General features: G+C 60.3%; 1 protein-coding gene across 8 annotated transcripts in view; it reads left to right on the top strand.

The window, feature by feature from the left end:
* Window positions 1-27,785, top strand: part of HDAC4 (histone deacetylase 4) — a 292,464-nt gene that overhangs the window by 233,731 nt on the left and 30,948 nt on the right. For 5 of the 8 annotated variants that reach the window (XM_061412826.1, XM_061412828.1, XM_061412833.1 and 2 more), the window contains 8 exons: window positions 5,727-5,965; window positions 6,312-6,410; window positions 10,567-10,824; window positions 12,924-13,110; window positions 14,465-14,598; window positions 17,821-17,941; window positions 23,053-23,099; window positions 26,881-26,988. In XM_061412826.1, the coding sequence (XP_061268810.1) occupies window positions 5,727-5,965; window positions 6,312-6,410; window positions 10,567-10,824; window positions 12,924-13,110; window positions 14,465-14,598; window positions 17,821-17,941; window positions 23,053-23,099; window positions 26,881-26,988 (1,193 nt within the window). The remainder of the gene's footprint in view (window positions 1-5,726; window positions 5,966-6,311; window positions 6,411-10,566; window positions 10,825-12,923; window positions 13,111-14,464; window positions 14,599-17,820; window positions 17,942-23,052; window positions 23,100-26,880; window positions 26,989-27,785) is intronic. The other 3 variants (XM_061412829.1, XM_061412832.1, XM_061412831.1) reach the window with 3 other exon arrangements.

The raw sequence follows: 27,785 nt of genomic DNA, 5'->3' as shown, positions 1-27,785 counted from the left end.
GCGTGGAAGCCAGAGCGTCAGACACACCTTCTGGTTGATTTCCCAAGAGCAGGTTGCCAGCCCCCTGATGTGTCTGCCCTTTGGGTGCTCAGAGTGTGATGGAGCACAGAGCTGGCCCTGCAGGGCAGCAGATTCCTATCAGCAGTAACGTTTTATTTTTTTAAATGTGCCCCATCTAATGGGTGGTTATGTTTAGAAAAAAAAATTAGGGCTTTCCTGGTGGCTCAGATGGTAAAGATTCTGCCTGCAATGCAGGAGACCAGGTTTAATCCCTGGGTGGGGAAGATCCCCTGGAGGAGGGCATAGCAACCCACTCCAGAATTACTGCCTGGAGAATCCCATGGACAGAGGAGCCTGGTGGGCTACAGTCCATGGGGTCACAAAGAGTCAGACATCATTGAGCGACTCTCACACACACACACACACACACAGATTTGCTATAAAATTTGCATAGCAACAGCAGTGTAAAGGTGTTACTTTCCAAGTGACAGAGTGCTCAGGGTTCGCTGTGAAACGAGGGGGCCCTGCTGCAGAGCTGACCTCCCAGGTCCAGGCCATCCAGCTGGGTCTTCGGCTTCCTCCCCAGGTTTTAGGAGGGCCAACAGAGCCCCCAGTATCAGTATCAGCAGGGGAGTCCTCCTCAGCTGTTGGTTGCTCTGCTGGTGACATTTGGTTTTATCGTTCTCAGCATTCGCCCTTGCTCTCTCCCTCACTTCCCAGCCGGCCTGTCTGTCCTTCCCAGCGTCCTGTGGGCCCTTCCCTGCCCCCCTCCCTGTTCCCGGGCCTCCCTGGGGTCACCTTATACTCCTGTGGACACTCCAGGAAGCCCTCCCCAGGTCCAGAGCTGTGGCCATTCACATTGACACTGGAAGTTGTGGGGTTTTCACTTTTCTTTCTTCTCTTTTTACTTTTTATTTTGTATTAGGGTATAGCCAATTAACAAACAATACTTCCCTGGTGGCTCAGACGGTAAAACGTCTGCCTGCAATGCGGGAGACTCAGATTTAACCCATGGGTCAGGGAGATTCCCCTGGAGAAGGGAATGGCAACCCACTCCAGTGTTCTTGCTTAGAAAAATCCCATGGACAGAGGAGCCTGGCGGGCTGCCGTCCATAGGGTCGCAGAGACAGACTCGACTGAGCAACTAAGGCTTTCACTTTCATAGCCACTTTCATAGTGAAAATCTCACTTTCATTGTTAACAAACAATATGGTGACAGTTTCAGGTGAGCAGTGGAGATCCAGCCACTCACACACACATATCCGTGCTCCCTCAAACCCGCCTCCCATCCAGGCCGCCACACCACACGGAGCAGGGTTCGTGTGCTGCACAACAGGTCTGTTAGTTCCCCATTTTAAACCCAGCAGTGCGTATCGTCCATCCCAAACTCCCCAACGACCCCTGCCACCGTCCCTCCCCCAGACAGCGACAGTTAAAAGCGGAGGCCAGGTGTGGCTTCTCCATCCCACGTGTGACTCGCCACGTTCTGATGTGGCCACTGGCTGAGGCGTGGTAGGAACGGGGACCATTCCGCCAGCACAGGGAGCGCAGTCAGATGGCTCCGGCCCAGTGCACAGCGCCCGACCCACGCTGCGCTCAGGGTGCAGGCTTCCTCAGCACTGACGAGGCCCACGTCGCCTTCTGCACGCCCGGCCTCAGGGCCCTTCCTCCGTGTCAGGCCCAGCTCGGGGGCCTCCCGGGCGCCCAGCACGGGCAGCTTCTCTGCACACCTCTGTCCCCCAGAGCACAGACACCGAGATACCTTGCACAGCCCCTCCCAGCACCCCCTCAGCGTCTGATGCCGGAAGGGTCATGGCAGATAACCTCTGCGGTGGCACCTGGTGCCAGGCGGTGTCTGAGCCATGTCAGGAAGAGTCAGGCTCGCGCTGCAGGCTGGCTTCTGGTAGGTTCTCTGAGGCTCCCAAGGCCCACAGACCTGCCTGCTTGCTGGTGGTCACTGTGGACAGATAGACGGTGTCAGAGCTAGGGCCACGTCATTCCACAAAGGCTGACCATGCGGGAGGAGCAGCCAGCCCGGGTCCATCGGGGAGCGGGCATGTGGGTGTGAATTCCACGTGGTGCCCACTCAGAGTGGCTCCCACAGCCTGGGTCCTCGCCACTGCAGGAGGCTCCTGACAGCTGGTGATTCTGTGCTCCAGTCTTCTCCTGAAAAGAGCCCCAGACAGTCCCCAGGTTGAGCTCTGAGCAGCTGGTCAAGGTGCTTTAAAGACTCCCCAGCTTTAAAGACTCTTTAAGATGGGCAGTGGGTGTGTAAGGGCTCAGGCCACAGGAATCACCTGTCTCACGTGGATTCCACATGAGAATCCACGTGGACTGAGCAGGATCCCCAGCGCCAAGGCCGGCGCTGCAGAACCAGGCCCAGAACACAGGGCGATTTGCTTTCCAACTGCTCTTCTTCTTTAACCCCACACCTGGGGGGGCATCTGTGTGGCACCTTTGTTTGCAGATCCGCTCGCTGTTAGTGCAGGTGAAGGGAACCTTCAGCCCAGGTGTCCACGGAAGGGCTGGGTGCTCACCAGGAGCTCCCGTCCCGTTGTCCTCTTCACCTCCTGCCCCAGAGAGGACCTCTGAGGACAGGCTGGCCCGCCCTGTCCCCGGGAGGAGCCGCTCGGCACCGGCCACCCTCAGGTCCCTTCACTTGGACTGGACGAGGGCAGCCGCAGGCCGCCAGGGCCTGCTGTCCAGCCAGCCTCTGCAGGCCAGCTGGTCACTGGGACAGAATTGGATCCTAATGTACTGGGCCCTCGTGCTTGGAAGTTTCACAGCACATTCCAAAAACCAACCAGTTTCCAGTTACCATCAAAAGCTCCTGTGAATGGTCTGAGGGGTCATCTTCCAGTCCTGAACCAGAAACTTCTGAACTCAAGTGTGGCCTAAGTCCACACTGGACCAGGTGTGGGGTCTTTCTCCTGGCAGGTCAGATGTCCAGTTTTAAGGAGTGCTGATCACGACGCTGTCCTCGAGTGTGGGGGCCCCGCAGCTTTACCCCCACCCCTGGAAGCACTAGAGCCTAATTTGGGGTGAAGGGGATGGAGGTGAGAGGGGAGGGGAGGAAGCGGAACCAGACCGGGGTCTAGCCTGAACAGCCGGGGCTCCATGTAGACACGGGCTCCCCCGGTGTCCCCTGGAAGTCAGGCCTCTCACCGCCAGCCATCCGCACCCTGCGGGGACAGAGGCCTGTATCCTCAGGGTGGTGTCATCCTGGCCAAGGCGGGCTTCTGGGCCAGCATCAAGCAGCTGGAGCCCCAGTTGCAGGGAGAGGTCCCTGAAGTACCCACAGTCCCCGCCTTTCCAGCTCACTTGGGGTCCTGGTTCCCTAACCTGGGTCACAGCAGACACTGGATCTCTGGAATTAAGTGTTTCCTCTAAAACCGAGAGACGCTTCCCTGCGGATATGATGCATGGCCAGCCCAGTGGCCCAGCGCAGGGCTCTGCAGCCCCGCCACCTGTGACACCCTCATTCTTGGGGGCCCAGGAAGCTTTAAAAATAAGTGATGTCTTCTGAGAGGGCGCCTTTCAGTAACTAAGTGGACTTTTAATCCCATAAGTCCAGCGTCCAGTGGCTGACATCCTTCTTCCCTCCATGAAACGATTTGCGTGCTGAGTCACTTAGGGCTTCCCTGGTCTATCAGCTGGTAAAGAATCCGCCTGCAAGGCAGGAGACCCTGGTTCGAGTCCTGGGTCAGGAAGATCTGCTGGAGAAGGGATAGGCTACCCACTCCAGTATTCTTGGGCTTCCCTGGTGGCTCAGCTGGTAAAGAATCCACCTGCAATGTGGGAGACCTGGGTTTGATCCCTGGATTGGGAAGATCCCCTGGAGAAGGGAAAGGCTCCCCACTGCAGTGTTCTGCCCTGGAGAATTCCATGGACTATATAGACTCAGTGACTTTCACAGTCTTGTTCGACTCTATGCCAGCTCATGGACTGTAGCCACCAGGCTCCTCTGTCCATGGGATTCTCCAGGCAAGAATACTGGAGTAGGTTGCCATGCCCTCCTCCAGGGGATCTTCGCAACTCAGGGATTGAACCCACGTCTCTTACGTCTCCTGCACTGGCAGGAGGGTTCTTTACCACTAGTGCCCCCTGGGAAGCTGGTGAAATGATTTAATCCCCCATGATACCCAGACCAAGTGAAAGAAAGTGAAAGTGAAGTTGCTCAGTTGTGTCTGACTCCTTGCGACCCCAGGGACTGTAGCCCACCAGGCTCCTCCATCCATGGGATTCTCCAGGCAAGAATACTGGAGTGTGTTGCCATTTCCTTCTCCAGAGGATCTTCCCGACCCAGGGATTGAACCTGGGTCTCCTGCGTTGCAGGCAGACTCTTTACTGTCTGAGCCACCAGACCAACAACGGATGAATTCTGGAAGACCTTCTCTACGCTGATGCTGTGTTTTTGTTTGTTTTTAACTTTTCTATTGATAGAAAACCCAGGACAGAATTGGTTCTACCTTTCGAGTTATTCACTTTAGTTTGCTAGCCAAGCAGATAATAAGGTTTAAGATAACTTATCTTTCCAGAAAACTGTTTGGGTTGGATAAAAAGTGATGGTGGTTCAGGGAACTGTGACTGATTAACTTTTTGAAAAGGTAGCGAGGGACAATTTTGCTAGAGTTGAACCTTTTTTTCTATTTGTAGATAAAGTAAAAATTTTAATACAGAAATAACCTCCAGGAAGGGACTAGGAAAAGACTGACAGTCAGTACCCGCTGGAGGGGGCTTGGGTTTGACTAAACATGGCAACACAGCCCCTCCCAGGAGTCAGCACGGGGCAGCTGAGAGCTGGCGTGGTCTGTCCACCCGTGGTTTTTCCTGGTCAGATGCCCTGATCTGGGGTCACAGGCAGCCTGAGTGATCAGCTCTGGTGCCAGAGGACAGACACTCAGGTGGCCTGGGAAGGGTCTGTTACACCCTTTTGCCTATGGTACCAGGGAAAATGGTCAGTCAGTCAGTCAATTCAGTTGCTCAGTCATGTCCGACTCTTTGCAGCCCCGTGAATCGCAGCATGCCAGGCCTCCCTGTCCATCACCAACTCACTGTCTAAACCCAGAATTTGTAAAAGAAAAAGTACTACTGGTCGAAAGGAATGTAGAAGGAGGACGTTCCACCTGCTGGTTCACATAAGGAGGTCGCATTCTGAAGCAAGATTCAAACAGAGTCAAACCTACCCTCTTAGGTCCACACAGATTCTTAACTTAAACACAGCCCAGACACGGTGCGGCTGAGCTGCCCTTCTCCTGGGCAGCAGGTGACAGCCTTTCCCAGAAATTTGCAGAGGTTTTGACGACATGCATCAGAATTTTTTTCAAGTGTTGATGCCCTCTTTGTGTATAAAATCGACGTCTTGAGACCTTTAAAATGGTTTGGTTCATAAGGGCAGGTGTCTTCCTCACACCCGGGTTTCTGAGGCTGTCAGGGAGGCGCCCACTCACTGGTCTTCCAGAACATCCTGAAGCCACCAGACCCTGGCCCCTTCCTCAGCCAGGCCCCTCTGAGGGCGTCTGTGCCGGGGCTGCCCACTTACGACCTGGACCTGAGTATGGGGGGACCAGATGACTGGCCGCTGCCCCTAAGTCCAGGCTTCGGGTGGTCAGCGTGCTGGAGCAGGCCTGGCGGGCTTCTGGGAGGCGGTGGCGGCCGGCCTCCGTCACAGACTCACCAGGCCTCGCGCCTCCCTTCTGTTCCTCCCCTCCCCGTGCTCTCTCCAGACCGCTACCTTGCAGGCCTGGGCGCGCTGCCCCTGCACGCGCAGCCCCTGGTAGGGGCGGAGCGAGTGGCGCCCTCGGTGCACAAGCTGCGGCAGCACCGCCCGCTGGGCCGCACGCAGTCGGCGCCGCTGCCCCAGAGCACGCAGGCGCTGCAGCACCTGGTCATCCAGCAGCAGCACCAGCAGTTCCTGGAGAAGCACAAGCAGCACTTCCAGCAGCCGCAGCTGCACCTCAACAAGGTGAGGCGCGGGGCGGGGCCAGGAGTCGTGGGGGCGGAGCCTGGAACACGTGGGGGCGGGGCTGGGGCTGCGGGCGGGGCCGGGGACGCAGGCAGTGAGCAGCTTGTCCCGTTGGTGGCATAAAGGAGGCAGGAGTGGGGTGGGCTATGTTCCCGAAGCGTCAGTGTCCCTGGGTGGCTTATTCTCCTTGCCCCTCAGGGGTCTCTGGGGTTTCTTAAGGGGATTTATCCTCTTAAGCAAACTCTCAGCAGAGAGTCCCCAGTAGAGAGTGCCCAGCAGAGGCACAGGGCCCCCGAAACACAGGTTCCAGGCCCCTGGACACTGGCGCTCTGCCTGCCCATTGCAGCAACCTCGGCCAAAGGGCTCCTGCCCAGAGGTCTGCGTCCCTCAATCCAACATGTGGATGATCACTCCCGACCTGCTTTCAGCAGCAAGCGGCACCAAGGTCAGTGTGGCCCTCCCTGCTGGTTATTGAAGCAAGAGCAGCAGTTTCAAATAACTGGTTCCAAATGCTGACATTGGAAGCAAAGCCCTTTTCTGATAGAGAATGAGATGAACTACTCTGGAAAGCTGTCCAGCGGTTCCTCTAAAGGTTAAACTCAGAGCCATCACGTTGCCCAGCAGCTTCTGTCCTGGGAGAACTGGGGGCCCTGAACAAACAGCAAGCTGCCCCAGACCAGGCCCTACTGCCCGCCCAAGCGCTTGGACACGGGCTCAGCACCCCTGCCCCAGAGCCCCTCTGCCTGGCAGGCTCCCCTACCAGAGGGCACAGGGCGGGGTCAGGGGCGGGTGGGGCGGCTGAATGAAGCCCCATGGGGCAAGAAAGGCACCTTTAAGGTAGGCAAGATGGATGCCAAAGTGTCAAAGGCACTCTGTGTCACCTTTCTGATGCCGACTGTCTTCTTAATTGTGTTATGTCGTTCTCTGAGTGATAGGGTAGGAGACTAGAAAGACAGGAACACCTGTTCACGTGTGGTGTGTTCTCCAACAGAGAGACAGACGCTGTCTGATCTCTCTGGATTTCACTCCGTGATTGGTTTGCTGTCACCAGCGACAGTTGATTGAAGTGTTTATACACTGATCTCCCGGAGAGTGCAGGGAGCTGACAGTCGTACCCAGCACTGCCAGCACTGACATTTCCACCCTCTGTCTTTCATGCCCATGGCCTGAAGGCTCCTGAGCCAAGGCCCGCGGCCCTGGCTGGAGTGCACCGGGGTCTCAGCCATTCCTCGCATGTGTTACTGCTCCTCAGCTCAATTGTGAACATGAGCTCTGGGTCCCATTTGTTTGGGCATCTAATGGTGAGCGTGTCCAGTAATCTTGAACGCTGGCCTGCTCACCAGTTTGGTTTGGGCCCTGAACTCCAGTCTGGCTTTTAGAAGCTTGTTGTTCCAAACATGCAGTTACCTCCGTTCTCGTTTAGTTGGTGAGAGGGTGCTCGTGAGGTCCAGAAGGCCTTGGGGAGACAGAGCAGGTCTGCGTGTGCCGTTTGCTGCTAGGTCACCGCGATCGTTCCCAAGGTCACGCGTGCCCACTCAGAGCTGACCTCCTGGCAGGGCCTGGGGCAGCCCCAGCTCCTCCAGGATCAGACACAGCTTCTCCAAGTCCCCTAGGGGGGCCCTGCCCGCCCCCTCTCTGTCCCCTGGGTGAGCCTCTCTCCTGCTCCCTCTGTCCGCGTGCCCTCCCAGGCTCTCGGCCACCCCGGCTCCGCAAGCCTAGCCTGGAGCATCCATGCTTCCCACCTCCGTTTCCCGTCTGCCTTCTTCCTAACCGTCACCTCCAGCCCTGGCCCATCGCCCTACCCCTTGCTCGGATCCCCCTTCCCAGGACAGCCCCTTGCAGATCTCCCAGAGTTTGGGTCTCAGCCTCTCTGCGGCAGGCCCGGGTCCCATGCCCCTCCCGCCCCGACCTTCCTCCATGCAGGTGTCCTCAGGCACCTGGCCTGGAATCCCCGGGGTACCCTGGTGTGCCTGGACCAGCCCCTCTGCTGACCTTCCGCCCCCTCCCCCCCCGCTGAGCCCCCAAAGGGTCATTTCTCTGCAGGCAGTCACCTGACCCCACCCGTTCTCAGCCTGACTCTTTGGGATCTTCCCACAGCAGAGAGGAGCTTGCCTCCCACTCTGAGACAGCACCTGCCTCCCAGACCATCATCTGGAGGCTTATGTCTGTGGTGCTGGGGGCTCCCGTCCCCATGTCCCCCCCGCTGTCCATGCCCCGTCCCCGTGTCCTCTTCCCTGACCCCCACCCAGTGCCCACAGCCTCTTCTCTCACAGCCTCACCCTGGAGCACATCACAGGGGCCTTGCCTTCTCCCACTCTCCCGCATCCTTGTTCCCTCCCCGTCACTCTGCTGTGACATCTACTCACCAGTCTGTCCCCCAGCCACCTTCCCAGGCCCTGTGCTCCCCAAACCTCCCATCAACCCTCCCCATCAACCCCAGCCTGTTACCTGTTGGGCTCTGCACCAAACGTTGAGGGATGACAGAAACGCGAGCGCTTTGACCCCACGGACCATAAAGCTGAGACTCCTGATGCCACCTGCTGAGGTTTACAGGCCCCTGTGGACCTGGGGGGCCTGGGAGAGACCCAGCGCCCTCTGCTGGTGGAGATGGGTCCTCCTGCCCCCAGCCCGATCTGGGGGTACTGGTGGTCTCACCCTCAGTGGACTCTGTCCAGGCACAAAGCTCAGAGGGGGGCCTCACTGGCTGCAGGTATGTGGGAAGCAGATGAGATGGACAGATCCCCAAATCTTCAAAAACAGATGTTCAGAACACTTTTTTGGATGAACCACTGTGAGAAGTCAGTCAAATCACCAGATGTAAGGTTGGAGGATTGTTCACTCGAAATGGTTCAGAGCCTGTCTGCCCCCTGCCCACCCCGCGGCTGTGTCCCCACTCACGCCCCTCACCTTCCGCTGGGCTCGGACCTGCTCACGGAGCAGCGTCCTCCGTGTTCTGGCTGGATTGAAACTTCCTCAGGAGATGGTGCCTTGGGGCAGATGTAGAGAGGCTGGGGCGTGCCTTTCACAGCGTGCTTCCTTTGCAGAGCTTAGCACAGCAGCTCAGGGGACGGTCACTAGAACAAGCCCCTAGCCCAGTGGAAACTGCTCACTCGGCAGAGCAAGCCAGCTGTTCCGGAGGGTGTCAGTGGGTCTGTCCTCCTCTGGGGCCTGGCCCTGGGGCCCGCGGTACAGCTGACCCCGGCCAGCTACCACAAATGCAGCCCAGCCCTAGCACAGGCGTCCCCAGTCCTCCCCTCAGGGGCCAGGCTGCGCTCGTCCAGGTGTGGGTGAGGGAGCAGGTGGCTCCATAAGGACTTTTTAAAACACAAGTGCTCAGGACTAAAACTTAAGGCTTCTCGGAAGCCCTTGCTTTCCTTCTAGAAACAGTCAGGACGTGGGGAAGGATCCGTCCTTCCTGCCAGGGCGGGGCTCTTGTGTGTGGAAGTTCAGCAGGGAGGGGGCATGGTGTGCCGGCTGCGGGCTCAGGGCCAGCGGCACAGGTGAGTGGACTCAGAGGCCGCCTGTCCCCGTGGTGCCTGGGTGTGAGCTGCTGGGGTGGCGGGTGGGGTGACTGAGAAGGAAGGAGGGTACACCCACCCCGGTCCCACTTCACACCCAGGTACGGACGTGGGCCAACACCTCGCGATTGTGGTGAGTGACCGCATTGCGATTCACTGGGCCTGGCAGACAGGCACATGACAGCAGGTACCACGTTGCTGCTGCTGCTGCTAAGTCGCTTTAGTCATGTCCGACTGTGCGACCCCATAGACAGCAGCCCACCAGGCTTCCCCGTCCCTGGGATTCTCCAGGCAAGAACACTGGAGTGGGTTGCTGTTTCCTTCTCCAGTGCATGAAAGTGAAAAGTAAAAGTGAAGTCACTCAGTCGTGTCCAACTCTTAGAGACCCCATGGACTGCAGCCTACCAGGCTCATCCGTCCATGGGAGTTTCCAGGCAAGAGTACTGGAGTGGGTTGCCATTTCCTTCTCCAATGCATGAAAGAGAAAAGTGAAAGTGAAGTCCCTCAGTCGTGTCCGACTCTTAGCGACCCCATGGACTGCAGCCTACCAGGCTCATCCGTCCATGGGATTTTCCAGGCAAGAGTACTGGAGTGGGGTGCCATCACCTTCTCCAAGGTACCACGCTAGGCTGTGTTTTATCTCAGCACCACGGACAGCACCTCTGTGTGTGTGTGTGTGTGTGTGTGTGTGTGTGTGTGTGTGTGTGTACACAGTGCCTGGCGTGTGTGTGTGTCTGTGTGTGTGTGTGTGCGTGTGTGTGCGTGTGTGTGTGTGTGTGTGTGTGTGTACAGTGCCTGGCGTGTGTGTGCATGTCTGCGTGTGTGTGTCTGCGTGTCCCCTGCCTCAGCCAAGAGTGACAACATCCTCGGAGGATCAGCCCCATTGTTCCTGAGACGGGGGCTCTGTGTCTGTCTGTGTCTGTCTGTCTGTGTGTGTGTCCTGCCTCAGCCCAGGGTAACAGCGTCCATGGATGGTCAGACCCTCTGATCCCGAGACGTGGGCTCTGTGACCACACCCTTCCTGTCCCAGCACCTCCCTCACCCCCGTCCTGCCACGCTCCACCCGGTACCCCTGTGTTACAGATGATCCCCAAACCCAGCGAGCCGGCCCGGCAGCCCGAGAGCCACCCCGAGGAGACAGAGGAGGAGCTGCGGGAGCACCAGGCGCTCCTGGAGGAGCCCTTCCTGGACCGGCTCCCAGGGCAGAAGGAGGCCCACGCGCTGGCCGGGGTGCAGGTGAAGCAGGAGCCCATCGAGAGTGATGACGAGGAGACGGAGCCCCCGCGGGAGGCGGAGCCTGGCCAGCGGCCGCCCACAGAGCAGGAGCTGCTCTTCAGACAGGTACCCACAGAGCAGGGGGGCGGGCAGCAGGGGGTGAGCAGGGCCCCTAGAGCAAGTCCAAGGGCGTCGTTCTCCAAACCTGCCGATCCAGGCCCCTAGCTTTCCCTGTTGATACAGGAGGCAGATGTGATGTGAGCCTTGCTTTGCAGGCATCACCCGCAGAGACACTGGCCCTCTGTCCACTGTGTGTATTTATGCACCTGCTTCTCAGCTGAACAAGCCCCAGACTCCCTAGGGATGGTTCCCCTTCAGGCCCAAAGGCTGCAGATTAACCCAAATCTGAATGCTGGTGGATTCAGCATAGAAGGGGAAGAGGGAGGCTGACTTAATCATTGATCAAGAAGGTTTACAGCATCTGGTCAGAAGCCAGGACTTTTGGGGCCAAGAAGACACTAGTGACCAGCCTGACAGATCCAGAAAAGCAGCCTGGTCTGGACACCCAGAGCCAGTGAGGTTCCCTGGCACTGACACACAGCTAACAGACTCCTAAGAGACTGATAAATATATCCAATAATGATTCACTAACTTACAGTGAAGAGTAATATGGCTGGGACGAGAAAACACTGGGACAGTCAGCTAGCGAGTCAAAACCCCATGTTGTTCCTGAGAAGCTGGGCCAGGGCGTCCGAGGGGTGGACTCTAAGATCTAATGGTGTCCTTCATTGTGGAGCTCAGCACCTGGGATGTGGGGCCCTGGCTCACCCAACCCTCCCCGTGGGCCTGGTGCTGGCCGCCCAGGCAGACGACTCCTCCCCCGACAGCCCAGGGGGTGCCTCCCCCACTGCCCCTGGGACCAGGGTGGGAGGTGACACCCAGGCTCAGCTCAGCGCCTCCGTTTCCCGGGAGCCTCTCTTGGGTAGCAGGCCAGCCTTCTCCGTGGCTTCGCATTTAAAGGCGGGGCCACAGGTGGCTGGCGGTCACTTTCGCTAGTCCTCATTCAGAGGGCAGCCTGTCTCACGTGTCAGCCGGTGTTAGCGCTAAACCCCTGCTCTTCAAGGGGCCCTGGAGCCAGTGCTAATGACAGCAGGAGGTCAGGGCAGGGGAAGCCACTGTCCCCGCGGCCGTGTAGACTCCTGCAGTGTGAGTGCGCCAGGCGGGCCGTCCGGGCTGCGGGCCTCGTTCCCGCGCTGGGGGCTTAGGTCAGGGCCTCGCCCATTCACAGAGGCGGCGGTCTCCTCTTATAACTGGAATTCAGCGCCATGCTCTTACTGTCTGGTGTGAAACTGGGAGGCAGTTTTTTAGGGCTGGTGTCTTGCCAATGATAAGGTGGTCGGCATTCTCTTAGGGAATTATTCCTGGGCTCTGAGCCTGAGGCAGTGAGCAGAGGCGCTGGGTGTCTGGTTCTCGGGAGAACCGCAAGCAGAGCTCGTCTCGGGGAAATGCGGTGGCATGCACAGCAGTCTGCAGAGTCACCTTGAGATGGGCACCTGCTCCGGAGGCGTCAGGTGTCACGTCTGGAGAGGCCGCGGGAGGAAGCACCTGAGGAGGGAGGCCCAAGGCAGGGGCAGCGGCCTGCTCCTCACCTCCTGCAGGGGGGGTCCAAAGTAGGGAGTCCTGCCCTTCCCTCCTCGGCCGTGTGGGGAGGAGACCCCCCCAGGTCCCCACAGAAGCAGCCGTGCTCCTGGCAGGGCCGGCAGGCCCCCGACCCATCCCACCACCTCTCCCCGGGCTCCATCCACCTCCCTGGGCAAAACCGGACCTGCCCCGAGTCCCTGCCTTCACACCCCAGAGTCCACCCCACCGCCAGCACCCTCTGCCTGGGTACTGCCACCCTGCCCCCAGGTGTCACCTCCTCAAGGAGCCCTCCACGGCCCCCAGGCTACCCCGACCTCCCATCAGCTCTGAGCAGGCTTTTCCACTGACGGTCTATCTCCCCATGGGGATGTGCAGACTCATCAGCAGGGCCCTAGGCCGCCGCCTTGCTGGCCACCCTCCTGGCCCAGAGGGCAGGCTTCTCCCCAGCAGCCTGGCATGAGGTTCTGCACTGGGAGCCCGGGGGCAGTGTGGTGGAGGATCTGGGAGAGGGGCCCCCGTAGCCCTGCAGCCGGGGACTGGAGATGCTGGGAAGCAACAGAGTGGCCCCTTTTCTCCACCTGCAGCAAGCCCTCCTCCTGGAGCAGCAGCGGATCCACCAGCTGAGGAACTACCAGGCGTCCATGGAGGCTGCTGGCATCCCCGTGTCCTTTGGCGGACACCGGCCCCTGTCCCGGGCACAGTCCTCCCCCGCATCCGCCACCTTCCCCATGTCCGTGCAGGAGCCCCCAGCCAAGCCAAGGTTCACCACAGGTACCATGGGGCAGGATGTAGGGAGCCGGGGGAGGGCGAGGGCCCCCGCGCAGGGGGAGCCGCGGCTGCAGACACAAGGGAAGTGCCACACGAGGCCTGCAGGGCCAGAGGGCGAGGCTCAGGCTGGGTGAGGCTTCCGGGTGGTGCCCAGCCTCACATCCACCTGACTTTCTGCCCAAGGCTCAGCCCCAGGCTGGGGGCTCCAGACAGAGAGAGGTCACTGGGGGTCCGTCCTGGCCAAGAAGCCCGCCTCCTCTTCCTCAGAGAAGCACACCCTCAGAGAACTGCCCATCCCTGGGCCTGCCCCCACCAGGCAGCTTCCCGCCCGGGGTCGGCGGGGTCACCACCTTGCCCTCCTTCGTCTGTCCTGTCCTTGGACTGAGGATCCACCCAGGGCCCTGCCTGTGAGGCCCAGGCGACGCCTGGAGCGTGCAGGTGGAGTGGGAGCAGGGCGCGGCCGGCCCAGACGCTCGCTCTCCGCTCTTGGACAGCCCACAACACTGCTCCTGCCTGCAGTCTCGCCGCGCCCCTCACCTACGGCCTCCCAACCCTGCAGAAGTCTGCAGGCAGGACTCTCTCCGCCTGAAAGCGTTCCCCAGGAGTCAGGGCGGAGGTCTACAGCCGAGTGCAGCGTCCACTGGTGTCGAGGCGCTGGACTGGCTGTCCCGGCCCAGGGGCTCCGGGTCAGCCCCTATCACCGGCCCCCACCGCACCTGGGACGGAGGGCCCCCGGGACAGCGCCTCACCCCGTCCTCTGCTAATGCATCACTGTGTCACCATGATGCCGTTGGGTGGGGCCCGTGTCCTGGTGCTGTCCACACACGTGCACATCTGCAGTCCACGTGGACAGGCGTGTGCGTTTGTGCTTGCGTCAGTCTGCTGCTCTGTTATTGGAAGGCCACGTCCCACCCTGCCCCGCCCCACTGTCTAGGTCAATTTCAAATGCAGTTGCGTCCCTGTGTGTCTCTGTGTGTGTGCACACGCGTGTGCTCCTGTCCAGTGGCTCTGCAAGTTTCCGCAGGCAGAAACCGAGCCTTCTGAACCCCAAGAACCTCAGAAGATGGATCTCAATCCACAGGGGCAAAGTACTCTATAGACAGGGTCCCTGGCAGACCTGAGTTTGGGACCAAAATCTCCCCACTGTGTGGGTCAGCCCGGTCCCTGTGATATGAGAGCCCTGAGTCCTGGGGACAGGGCTGCCTTTTCATTTTTTCCTCCCTCGCCAGCTCCCCTGGGTGTCGAGGACTCTGGCCGTTGGGCAAGTGCCCTGAGCTCCGCTCCCCTGGCAGGGGGACCAGCTGCCGGGTACCCCGAGGGCTTCTCTGAGCGCGGCCACCCTGCCTCCCCGCTGCAGGCCTCGTGTACGACACTCTGATGCTGAAACACCAGTGCACCTGCGGGAACACCAACAGCCACCCAGAGCACGCCGGGCGCATCCAGAGCATCTGGTCACGGCTGCAGGAGACCGGCCTGCGAGGCAAATGTGAGGTGAGGCCGGCCTTGCGGGCGTCACAAGCCAGGGCGTGTGTGGGGTGACCTGGGGGGACGCAGGGCCCTTGCGCAGGCAGACACGCAGGCCTGCCTTTTGGAGGAACCCGAGGGGCCCTTCCCCAGCCCCCTCTCGCCCACTCCCCTTCCTGGTCATCCTCTGGGAAGCCTGCCTCTCGCCAGGCTCCCTCTCATCACCCAGGATGCATGGCCAGGCCATCCCAGGGCCTCTTCCACGGATGGGATCTGGTGGCCCTGACCTAGGGGAAGACCGTCGTTTCTGTTGGCTCTTCATCGAAGGTTCTCTTCCTTGAGTTTTTGGGAAAGCTCCTCTCAGGGTGTGGGTAGAGCCTCAGGCCTGCAGGGTGGGGGTGGTGGGCAGACTGGTCAGTCTGCCTGGAATTCGGTCCCCACCTCTGCACCCTTGAAAATCGGGTCCTGGAGGACAGGTCTGCTGAAGGACCTGTGAGGTCCCTCCACCCCTCTGATGCAGGAGTGTGGCCAGTTTGGGTCTGGGGCGGGGCGTCTGTCTGTGCACAAGCAGGGGGGCTCCAGGCTGTGGGCGCCATAGCACTGTCGTCTGTGGAGCAGGCAGGCAACACCACCTCCCAAGAGCCCTCCAGGGTGACAGGGCCTGGCCTCCCGTGTGCCCACCCTCCACAAAGCCAGGGATAGGGAACTGGAAGGGGGTTGCTGCTCTGCAGGGTGACCCCACAAAGCCCCAGCCTATGGCTGAGCAGAACTGTACCGTCCATCCTTTGGAGCCCAGCGCCACCTGGAGGGTGTGGTCAGAGCCCGGGTCCCCATCTGCCCCTCATTGAGACAGGGTGTTGAGTTGAGGTCAGCCGGCCTCCAGTGACCCCACGGATTTGCCAGCTTATGACGACCCACAATTTATGGAGGAGATGGCTGGAGGTCTGGGCCCAGAATCCAGCCCAGGAGTCCCTCTGTGGAGATGACAGGGACTCCAGGCAGCCGGGCTGGAGTGGCCGCACCTGCTTCCAGATACAATGAGGACACGCCACTGGGGGGCAGCATCGGCCCGGCAGACACGCCTTCTCCAGAGGACCCCTGCCCAGCCATCCCTGAGCTGCTTCTACGCTCACAGGACGGGCCCCTCAGGCTGGCGGCCACCAGGGTAGTTTCAAGGCAGGAGCTGGAAGATGGGGGCGAGGACAGCAGCGCTGAAGGTGGGCACTGACAGCCCAGGGGTCCCCACACCCAGGAGATGGGCCTGCAGACAGGCTGGAGAACGGACCCGGGGTGAGAGACGCAGGCTGAGGGGACGGACCCGGGTGAGAGACGCAGGCTGAGGGGGACCCGGGTGAGAGACACAGGCTGAGGGACCCGGGTGAGAGACGCAGGCTGAGGGGACGGACCCGGGCGAGAGACGCAGGCTGAGGGGCACCCGGGGCGAGAGACGCAGGCTGAGGGGACGGACCCGGGTGAGAGACGCAGGCTGAGGGGACGGACCCGCGTGAGAGACGCAGGCTGAGGGGGACCCGGGGCGAGAGACGCAGGCTGAGGGGCACCCGGGGCAAGAGACGCAGGCTGAGGGGCACCCGGGGCAAGAGACGCAGGCTGAGGGGCACCCGGGGCGAGAGACGCAGGCTGAGGGGGGACCCGGGTGAGAGACACAGGCTGAGGGGGACCCGGGATGAATAGACGCAGGCTTGGGGAGGGACCCAGGTTGAAGAGACAGGCAGATGGGACAGACCCGGAGTGAGAGACACAGGCTGAGGGGAACCCGGGCTGAGACACACAGACTGAGCGGAAGACCCAAATTGAAGAGACACAGGCTGATGAGGATCCGGGATGAAGAGACACAGATGAGGGGATGGACCCGAGATGAATAGATACAGGCTGCGGGGACAGACCCGTGGTGAAGAGACACAGGCTGAGACAGACCCGGGGTGAAGAGACGGGGGCTGAGGGGGGACCTGGGGTGTAGAGACAGGCTGAGGGGGACCCGGGTGAGACACAGGCTGAGGGGGACCCTGAGAGATACAGGCTGAGAGGGACTCGGGGTGAAGACACACAGGCTGAGGGGCGACCGATCCGGGGTGGAGAGGTGCTCCACGCAGCATTATGCTTGTAGGCCGGCCCGCCCTCTGCACACTTGGGAGCAGTCACCTTGCAAGGCATCTCCTGGTCCATAGGACACGGCTGTGGGACTTGACCCGAGGCAGGGGAGGTTAGGGGACCTGCCGTGCCATGACTTCCTGAGACCCCCAAGCCTCCAGCCAGTACCCCCACTCTATGGGTGGGCTCCCCTCTTTGAGCCACCTGGTGTGGAAGGTCATGGTGTGGGTGAGTCAGCTTCCCTGCCACCTTGTACCCCTTCACACTGGAAGCCAGGTCGCGAAAGTCTTGGCCACAGCCTGCCGGTCTCGGGCTCCCTGTCCTTGGCCCCTGGGCCAAGGCAGGCGTCTCTGGGAGCCTGTCGTACAGTTAGGAATGGTTACAGAGCCCCCCTGGGGGTTTCCATGGGAGTGCAGCTCCTGGCCCATGTCTGCCCAGCGTGCGCCTGGCCCAGAGAGCCCAAGGCCTCCCCCTGTGCCCCGGAGTCCGGTTGGCTCCCCCTGCATTACTCCGACTCTCAGAAAGTGTAACGTGTCAACCGGAATCTTGCTTCACAAACTAGTCTGCTTCTGAAAGGTTAAGTAAACGTAGCTCAGCTCAACTCAAGAACAGTGATGTTCATGGTAATTTCTGGGGAACATCTGAAAATAGCCAAAGATCTGAGGAATATCCAGAGTGAAGAAGCATGCAGACGGACACAGCCTGGGGTGCCAGGCTGGTTATGGGCCGCCTTGCCCTCCAGGAAGGCTCTCGATACCCGGAGAGCTGGGTTCTGGCCTCGTGAGAGCTGAGCACAGCCCCACGTGTGAGGCGGTTTCCATCTATTTTAAGACCAGACAGTTGGAAAGCAAAATAACAAATTGATGGTAAATCATTGACGTGACAGTGAAGGCTAAAGCATTTAAGGCTGGAATTATCTTTTTTTCTTTTTCTAAAACGTCTAAGTTGTAATTAAAGTATACGCCCTCTAAAATACTTCCCAAATATTTTTCAAATATCATGTGGGGTGGTGTTTGCTTTTGATTTCGCAAAAACCAAGTCACACTGTGCTCATGCGCTCGTGAAACCCCGCTCTGTCTCGGGTGCTGGTTTGCTGCTGAGGCTGACCGCGGCGGCCTCCCGTCCCCTTTTGTCCCGCAGTGCATCCGCGGACGTAAGGCCACGCTGGAGGAGCTGCAGACAGTGCACTCGGAGACACACGCCCTGCTGTACGGCACGAACCCCCTCAACAGGCAGAAACTGGACAGTAAGAAACTTCTAGGTATTCCAAGGCCTTCTTTACCTTTACCGCGAGGCTGCTCCTGGCCCGGCCCGCGTCTGAGGCCCCGCCGGCCCGCCCTTGGGGCGCTGGCTGGTGGCCGAGTGTCGCCCACCGGGCTGTGAGTGGGCAGCAGGGGCAGAGGCAGCCCTTCTCCGTGGTGCCCGGGCCAGGCTGTCAGGTGAGGGTCCGAGGAGGAACCCACCCTTGGCGTTCACGTGGGCGCTTGGCTTCCTGCTTTGCATCGGGCGTGTTGGGGAGCAAGCGGGCTGAGCACCGCTGGTTTTGCAGTATTTCAACTAGCTGAGTTGTGACGGGCGAGGCTGGTCAGGGCCCGCAGCCACCACCCGGCCACCCCTTTCTGGGCCTGGAGTCCACCTGGGGATGCTCTTCCAGGCTCCTAGGAGGACGGCGGTGGCCTGAGCCTTTCCTGGGGGCCAGGGCTTCATCTGGAGCAGGCAACCCCCCGATGAAGTGGTGGGATCTGGGCCTGGTGGAAAGAACTCCTTCCCCCTAGGGAGGTGGTCAGGGTCCCCATAAGGCAGGTGGGGCTGACAGACAGGTGGGGTGCCCAGGCCCGCAAGGGCAGAGCCCCCCATCAGAACACTTCCTGGACAACTTCCGCCGACTACCACCACCACTGCTTCCTGATCATCTTGAGCCAGGACAGTCGCCAACCTGGATTTCCCTGCCTGTCCCAGCCCCCTGGGGCGAGACGCCCTTCGGGGCGCTTCCCTGAGCCAAGGCAGGCAGAGGGTCCCGGAACCAGACTCTCGGGTCCCTCTGGTGTTGGGGGAGATAGGCCATGCCCTGTTTGCTCTTATTTCCAGGGTAGACGTGGAGAAGGTTGGCCCTGTGCCTGGCCCTCACTGCATGAGTGTCACCCCCTCCCCAGGGACCCTGCAGTGCGGCCCCACCACCTCCCCGTGCACCCATAGGCCCCTTCACCCCCTCGTGCACGCGGGGGACACATCTTCCCTGCTGGGCACCTTGTAGGTGCTGAGCCCTTGGAAAGCACATAGCTGGAGGCGGGGTGCAATAGGAAATGTGCTCTGGTCTGGGCAGGGGACTGTGTGCAGTGACTGGGCTTTTAGACATCAGAATCCACCACACTTGGGAGACAGGAGGGGGCTTGAGGCACGGAGCTGGGCGGCACGTGCCCGGAAGTGGTTCCAGGGACAGACGCCCCCAGCTCTGCCTGCTGTCAGCCAAGTGACAGACACTGACGAGGTGCAGGCAGGCAGGACTCAGGGGACCTGGCCACAGGGCCTGAGAGGTCTCCATCACATCCCCTTGGCAGCCCGGTAGCCCCAGACAGACAGGCAGGGGGCCCCTGGGCTGGGACAGACTCAGGCCCAGAGGAGGTGAGGCCGCCGGCCCTCCCTCCCTCCGTCCTGGGCTCCCAGCACGCTGACCTTTACCCCCGGCAGAGATGGGGGACCTCCTTCAGGGTCTGTCTGCCCAGAGGGAGCTGGCGGCGGGGCACCCCAACACGCAGCGCCCTGAGCTCCTCAACAGTGGTGGCGACGGTGCCTGAGCCCTCCGTGCCCCCGGACCTGCCACCAGCTGCACACCCTCACCCTCAGCCAGAGCAGAAGGTCAGGGGTTGCGGGCCCCTGGGAAGGTGCTCACCGCTCAGAGGCCAGACTTCTGGGAGTTGCCACAGAAGCCGGGACTGGCCTTAGAATCGTTGGAGGGGAGGCACCATGTCCACAGAATGCGAGCAAAAACAAGAAACAGAAGAAAAAATAAAAACATTCGGGGGGAGTAATGTGAAACATGGTCTCGGAAATCGAGTTCTGGGCTGGATGGGACAGGGAGTCGAGGAACGTGACCAGGGCTGGACACCAGGAAGCCAGAGAAGAGAAGAAATACGAGGAGCGTCCCTAGTGCGCAGGCCCAGGAGCTTCCGGAGGACGTGGAAGGAATGGCAAGCCCTGGGGGGCCACGCAAGGGTCCCAGGGCGGGAGGACCCTGCAGGGAGCACCCTGGAAAGCCTCAGAGCACAGGGGCCAGACGCGAGCATGCTGCCACCTCCCAGGAAGAGGACCAGGGCTGCTGGGAGCCAGGACGACATTGGGCCACGGCTGCAGGGCAAAGCCTGGCCAACTCCGGGGAAGGCTCTTTCCAGTCTGAAGTCGCCAGCCAGCCAGGCTCAGGCATGTTGTCCAGACATGCCCCTGCCCCAGAACTGGACTTGTGAGTTCAGGGTGCCAGCATGGTGGGTAAGGGCCTCTGCCTGGTTCACGGCCGATGCCGCCTCGTTGAGGGAGGGGTGGGGAGCTCTTTCTTTATGAAGAGCACTGACCCCACTCATGAGGGCTCTGTCTTCACGGCTTAAAGCCGCTGCCGAAGGCCCCACCTCCCAGCGTCACACTAGGGTCAAAGTTTGACTTGTGAATCTGGGGACGCGTACACTGAAGCTGGACCAATCACAGAGGCCAGCCCTGGAGGATGAATGCTACCCCGTTGGGTTTTCCAAAGCTCGACCACGTGGTTTAGGATACCACACAAGAAACCAGAAGGAGCCACGCAGGTTCACTTGGCCAAAAGCTGGGAAGGGCCCTGGTCCCCGTGGAGGGGGCGCTCTGATGTTCCCTCTCCCTCGGCTGAGGTCCTGTGCGGTGCAGACTGGACACAGACTCTTCAGTGTGGACAGCGTCTTCCACTCAGCCCCTGAAGCACGTCTGTGTCCTCTGAGCTTGGGAGGGGGTGTTGGAGTTGTCCAGGCCCCACACCCAGAGTCATGGGGAGAGGGGAGGGCAGGGTGGTCCACGCTGGCCACTCCCAGGAAGGGGAGGACAGGGGACACTGAGGAGCCCAGAGCCAGCCTGTGGCACTGGAAGTGGCGTGGATACGGGCCGAAACATCTAGACATGAGACGGCACCAGCCGGGGGCCCAGAGGAGAGGGCCTGGCCTGAGGCAGGGTGGGGCTTGGTGGGAAGAAGCCCGCAAGGACAAGGACGGTGCAGCTGGGGACAAAGTCAGTGGCCACGAGGGAGGCGTGGAGCTGGCCAAGAGCAAGGTCTGCAGCCTGGCCCCGGATCCTCCGGGCAGCTCAGCTCCTTCCCCCGTGGAGCCCCACTCCTGGAATGCTCTCCAGCACAGGTGGGGCTGCCCATGGGTCCCGTGACACCACTGGGGCTGCCCATGCAGTCCCAGTAACCCCCACTTCTGCAGGGCCTCAGGCCAGAGAGTGGTCGGACTACCCCCTGAACACACCCTGCGGCCGCCAAGCCCACTCATGTCCTTTTCCGACCAGCGCAGGTCTTCCCAGCTCACCCTCATGCTCCACGTCCACCCGCTTGGTCAGCCCACCCCTTTTGCGTGTCCATCCGCCAGGCATGTGACGCTCGAGGGACAGGAGACAGGGTGATGGGGGAATGGTCCCCGTGCTGGGGTGCAGGTGGACTCAAGTCCCCCGCCAGGAGGATGGATGAGGTTTTCAAATTGGTTCCAACGTTTAAGGCAGGTGATCAGAAATGAGAGAGATGCCAGAATGGGGATCACTGGGGAAGAGTAAACAGGGAGGCGGGGTGCGTGGGGAGTGAGCTGGGAGCTGTCTCTTCCCGCCCGCCGAGCCAGGCCCGCCCCCACGGGGCCCCTCCTCAGTACATCCAGAATCGTTCTCCCTGGAAGCCTCTCCGCTGCTGTGGTGTCTTTGTTGAAGTGTTCCTCCATCATCTCAGACCCCAATGCCTGCCCTCGGCAGCTGTGTGAGCGTGTTTAGTGTTTCTTTTATGAGCCCAGGGTATCGTCACACACACACGTGTTGTGTGTGTTCCATTTACATTAATGACAGTACAGCCCACTCTGTTTCCTCTTTCTCTACTGCGCTCTGTGTCACGACGAGTGCCCGCGTGGCCGTGAGCTCTGTGTCATGATGTGCGCCCGCATAGCCGTGAGGACGCCCGGGCAGATAGCGTCTCGCTGCTTGAGACCTGTTCACATGTCTGGTGACTGTCCTGCCATCGGGACATCTTTCTGAGTATCCCAACCTGGTGGTGACTGGTGACCCCAATGATGGTAATGGTGCCCCAACACTGCCCTGTGATCTCCCTGCCTCTTTCAGTTGAATCCGCACGTTTCTAAGCCACGTGCAAAAAGACTTGTGTGGTTAGTGCGGGGCAGTGACGCAGCTTGGCCACACTGATGTGGGCAGCAGACCCTGGAGGGAGCTGCCTGGTCACCGCCTTCTCACGGCAGCGAGCTGTGGGGGAGCCTAGTCTGGTGGCTGAGGCTCACGGGTGTGGTAGGAGACGCAGCCATGCCCGCGGCCTCACAGGGAAGGGGGCTGGAGGCCATGTGGCTCTGACAAGGGGCAGTTTGGGAACCACAGTCCAGAGCCGCAGCGGCAGGCGATGGGGGAGGCCCTGACCTGGAGGAGAGCAGTGCGCACAGGCAGGACAGGTCCACCATCTCGAGGGGCAGGGAGGGTCCCCAGCGTGGTCCCGGCCAGGAGCCCGGATGAGGTGGGCACAGGCCTTGCCTCCCTTTGGGGAGGGGCGACTTCTAGGCTGGTCCTCGGCCTGCACTGGGATCACACCGAGGAGGAAGACAGTCCCTGGCCTTGTCCCTAGGTGGGGACAGTCCAAGCCTCACGGACCCTGTGCAGGCCTTCCTGGACGGCCAGCCCCAAGGCTGTGTGGTTTCTTAGCTGGGCACATCCCAGTGAATCCGGAACACTCCTGCATGGGGAGGGGGGCCTGCCGTGACTCGCATTCCACGTCTAAAGGGCTCCCCCGGGATGGGGTGGAGGCGGCAATAACCCCAGGCCTCCTGCTCACTGCTGGGGAGGGCGGCAGTCAGAGCTCAGGGCTGAGAGCGCGTGCCGGGGGCAGGGGCTCTGGATGCTGCCGCTCAGGTGGCTCCCTGCCAGGTGCACAGCTCAGGCTGGGAGCAGAAGCCCCCGCCGGGCTCCCCGCCCCTTGAAGAGCAGCTGCTGCCCAGGGGAAGGCGGGGTCTGTCCCCGGGGCTGCGCCCGCTCAGCCTGGGACCCTCTGCTGGCCAGGTGTTGCCCTGGCAGCCGCACATGCCCCCTCGGTGGGCACACTGTGTCCCCACTAGTGGCTGGCGACCGCGCCACCTGACCCGGGCTCTCTCCTCCCCGCAGGCTCACTAACGTCCGTGTTCGTCAGGCTGCCCTGCGGTGGTGTCGGGGTAAGTGTTTCTTTAATGTGTAAATAACGTCCTGTTTGTTCTCGGGGTCCCGATGGTCACAGAAACCGCCGCCCCGCTCTCCGAAGAGCAGGTAATTGCTGCCAGGTGTTTTCCATAAACAGGGTCCACGGGGCGGGGCTGCCCACTGCGCACACGTGCGGCTTCAAAGGCCCCGTGAGCCTGTGAGCATTTTGATGGTGGGTCTGGGGCACTGTCCTCCGGGGAAGGCCGTCTGGCAGCAGGGCTGGCTTCAGGAAACGGGATCTGGTGTGCGGCCCGTCTCATCCAACCCGCCCAGCCACAGTCCCCTGGTCTGGCTCAGCTCGCGGATCCCATCGCCGCATGGGAGCATGTTGATCCCGATCCCAGAGCTGAGCCCCGGCCCGAAGCCCCCGATGCCACTCTGACTGCGGGCACGAGATTATGGGCCGTGAGAGGTGGGCACAGCCGTGCCCCCGGGGTTGAGCCCTTGAGCAGAGGTGCGCAGGCAGACACACGGGAGAACTAGGGTCTGTGTTTCACCCCGGCTCTCCCTGCCTGTGGTGGGGGCGCTGAACCCGTCTTGGCGCCCAGCTGCCCCCCAGCACAGCCAGAGCTTCTCCTTCATCCAGGGGGTCTGCCCCCCAACCCGCCGGCCTCTGGATGAGGAAGGGCATGGGCAAGGAGAGTGTGCTGGGTTTGGGGGTCAGAGCAGCCCCTCCCAGCCAGCCTGCTGGCTGTGGGGCTCCGTGGCCGGTCCTGGTCCCAGAGAGCCCAGAGGCCCCAGTGGGCGCAAAGGCGTCCCTGCGGGAACTGTGCAGCGGTCGAAGGTCCACGTAATGACAGATCGCACGGCGGAGCCCAGGTCTGGATTCTGTTATGGAAATGAAACAAAATTGTTTTCTTCCTGAGTCTTTACAAAAATTGCTGCTTTGAAAATTATCCCGTCAGAAAGAGAATAAACGGCATTTATTCATACCACCACCAGGCCCTCTTAGAGTTATTGTATTTTGTATTGTAAATAGGCTGCAATCTCTTAATTCGGGGCAAATTTTTGGCCAGACTTGAAAAGGTTTGGATCTGCACTGCCCTGCAGCCGCTCCGTGCAAGGCAGGATTTATAATCCACAAACAAAAGCGAAATGGGGCCTGGGGGCTGGGGCCTTGAGCCAGGCGACCCCTCCCCGGTGTGAAGTCCAGGTCCCACCCCACCACGGCTGGCTATGGCACCTACCTCCACGTCCAGGCACAGAAACACGCAGGAGCACGGAGACCTGGAGAGTCTTACCAAGAGGAGCCAGGTCAAGAGGGGAGTCCGTCAGAGTGATCGGGGGAGTGTGAGCCGTGCAGTGTCCAAGGGGACTGTCCACTCCCAGCTGTGTGCTGTAATTACTCCTAAGAGGAGGGCTTCCCTGGTGGCTCAGGTGGTAAAGAATCCGCCTGCAATGCAGGAGACCCAGCTTCTGTCTTTAGGTCGGGACGATCCCCTGGAGGAGGGCATGGCAACCCACTCCAGGATTCTTGCCCTGAGAATCCTGTGGACAGAGGAGCCTGGGGCGCTACAGTCCTCGGGGTCGCACAGAGTTGGATACGACCGAGCGACTGACACAAACAGACGGGCAGAGGGCCGAGGTGCCCGTCCTCCTGCCAGGCTCAGCGGGGCCTGGCCGCGCCGCTGGTGCAGCCGCAGCCCTCCTGGGTCTCAGTGTCTCCTTCCAGACCCAAGGGCCAGCCCCCGGGGTGTCGGGATGGCCGCGGAGACCCCAGGCACCCAGGTGTGGTTGGGAGGGTGTGGGTCAGCTGTGGAGACCAGGAAGGAAAGGTCGCTCAAGTGAACATCCAGTTGGTGTAATGGAGGTTTTTCTTGTTTTACACTTTCCCCCCCACAAACCAAGTTGACAGCAACTTCTGCTTTGCTCTCCTCCCGATTTTTGCATTTTTCTTCCAGCCCTGACCTGGCTAAAGGGGGCAGCCCCTCGCAGGCCCTGGGGGCCCACAGCCCACCCAGAAGGGCCACCCCGAGTGTCCGTTTGAAACCTCCGTGTGAGGTCTCCCCAGCTGTCCTCCCGTCCACCTTCGCTGTGGGGAACTGTGGAGGAATCGGGCGGTGGGCCGTTTCCCCCGCCTCCACCACTCCCGTGTGTGGCGGTCACCCCGAGCGGGGCCGCCTCTGCGGTGTTGCACTCCCAGCGCCCTCCCTGGAGCCTTGTTCTTCTGGAACTCAGGGCTCCAAGCCCCCCATCCCCGTGGGTCCATGGGGAGCTGCTGGCCAGCAGCTGGAGGCCCCGAGGCAGTGCAGATCACCGTCAGTTTCTCGGGCGGCAGTGGCAGCCTGGGGTCTTGCAGTGTGGGGCTCGGGGTCTGTCCCTTACCCTGGACCCAATGTTACGTATGGGAGCTTCTGGGCCCTCGAGACAAGCGCAGAGCACAAAGACCCTTCACTGAACACGAAGCGTCGGTCCATTTTACCCCCTGGCTCTGGTTACTTAGCCAAAAGCCCAAGTTACTGCATTTGGAGGAGAAAGAATCTGAGTGGTTTTTTGCCCAAACCGAGTATCAGGGATGGTACTCTTGCAGACTGCAGCAGACGCCTGGGACTCCCACGCCCTTCTAGAGAGGCTCTGGGAAGCCTGAGTGACAAGCCTGTCCACCTGGAGTGGGGTCTGCAGGGCCTGTGAGAACCTGCTGCCCACGGCAACCCCTTCCAAGCCCTGAACGCTCGGGGCCCAGACACAGGGGCTGAGCTGCAGGTGAGGGTCTGGCACCCCGCCCCCGCCAGGGTCGGCGCCCAGGCCCTGATCATTACGTGGGATGGATGGGTTTCTTTCAATGAAGTCTTGAGGCTTCATCTTCAAAGCAAGATGATTTAAAATACATTTACGAGCGGTTCGAGCTATTTCCTGAGGAGCGTTATTCCGTGCGGGCTCTTCTTTTCAATGACCAAACCGCTGTGTTCTTTAAATAGCTTCCAAATGTCAGAAGAACGCTCTGCACTTAGTCCGGTCTCCACGGCATTAATATTCAACGTTCAAAGACAGGCTTCTGTTCTAAATAATGGTGTGCTGTTATTCATTTCAGTAGCCTCTCAACTAGAATATTGGGGACCAGTTACTTCAGCTCAAGCATCAGTTCAATAAAATCGATGTGAGAGCTGGCATTCCCAGAGGCTGGGCTGGGGATCTTCCCAACCCAGGGATCAAACCCCAGTCTCCCACATCGCAGGCGGATTTCTTTACTGTCTGAGCCACCAACAAAGCAGGAGATACAGGTTCGATCCCTGGGTTGGGAAGATCCCCTGGAGAAGGAAATGGCAACCTGCTCTTCTTGCCTGGGAAATCCCATGGACAGAGGAGCCTGGCGTGCTGCAGTCCATAAGAGTCAGACACGACTGAACAGCAAACAGCTGATTCTAACCCTTCTTAACATTTGCTTTTGCTGACTGTGAGTGTAACTCAGCTGCAGTTGCAGTTTAAAAAAAGAGGTTGGGGGAGCTAGGTAACCTTGACATCACGACTCTTAGCTTGGAGTCACTTGGAGCCACTGAGAAAAGAAATGACACCTCAGAAAGGAGTGAGAACGCAGGTGTGCTAATTTGGGTGCATTTACCATTCTTTTCTTGTTTAGTATTTTTTGGCGTGTCTTCAAAAAAAAAAGTAAGCTGGAATGTGAGCTGTGTTCTGTAATTAGGGAGAGACGAGACCCTCCAGTTTCAGAGGCAGAGCACAGAGGACGTGGCTGGGCGGCGACGGGGGCGGTGTGACCCTCAGGGTGCCGGGCTCACCGCAGGCGTACTGTCTCCACAGGTGGACAGTGACACCATATGGAACGAGGTGCACTCGTCGGGGGCCGCCCGCCTGGCCGTGGGCTGTGTGGTAGAGCTGGTCTTCAAGGTGGCCACGGGGGAGCTGAAGGTCAGTGAGGACCCGCAGGAGGGGTTGGGGTGGGGGGAGAGTGCCCGGGGAGGGGGCAGCCGGCCGCCTCTGCTCCCCGCTTCTGCAGGGTACCGGGCGGCTGCGAGGGGGGCGGGTGCCCAGGTCTGTCCCCACGGTTGACCTGCAGGAGACCCTGCCCCTTGTGAGAACACAGAGCCACGCAGCGGTTCTCAGCAAAGCCGATCTTGGAGCCCCGCCCTCTCACTGTGGCTGAAAGACTAGGAGAGATTTTGTCCGTAGGAGTTGTATCATCCATGGCTGAGTAGTCATCAGAGATTGAAAAATGAAGCTTTGTAAATATTTATTAATTTAAAAATAATAGTGCGTCTGGCTTCGTGGCTCAGCTGGGATCGTCATGCCCACTTCTGCATCTGTGGCTGGCGACACGTGGCCTTGGCTGAAGCACACAGAGGCGGTGCAGCCTGGCATAGTGCAGGGCGAGGGGAGGGGGGTCCTCAGGGGACTGCAGGTCTGTGTCTCTGACCCTACACCCCAGTTCAGTGAGGGGTGCTGTCCTGAAGACGTGTTGCCGTGTAGACCCTGAAACACACCAGCGGCCTCTGTCCTCCTGCTTTATGAGGGGCCCCGTACCCTGAGCGTGTCGTTTTATCCTGACTTTGCACCGTGCTCGGTTGTCCAGAGATGAGGGGTCACGGAGGGCCCCAGAGCCTTCAGTCGCCTCTTCCTAGGCAGTGTGCACTGCAGCCCACACCCTGGGAACCGTGCCTGTCACCTCCCGTTTCGTCAGGAGGGTCTCCTCCGCACAGGGATTTTCA

This window comes from Bos javanicus, chromosome 3, assembly GCF_032452875.1.
Source record: "Bos javanicus breed banteng chromosome 3, ARS-OSU_banteng_1.0, whole genome shotgun sequence".
NCBI classification, from domain to species: Eukaryota; Metazoa; Chordata; class Mammalia; order Artiodactyla; family Bovidae; genus Bos; species Bos javanicus.
The sequence above is the reverse complement of the archived record's forward strand: the minus strand, read 5'-3'. Positions and strand labels throughout refer to the sequence as shown.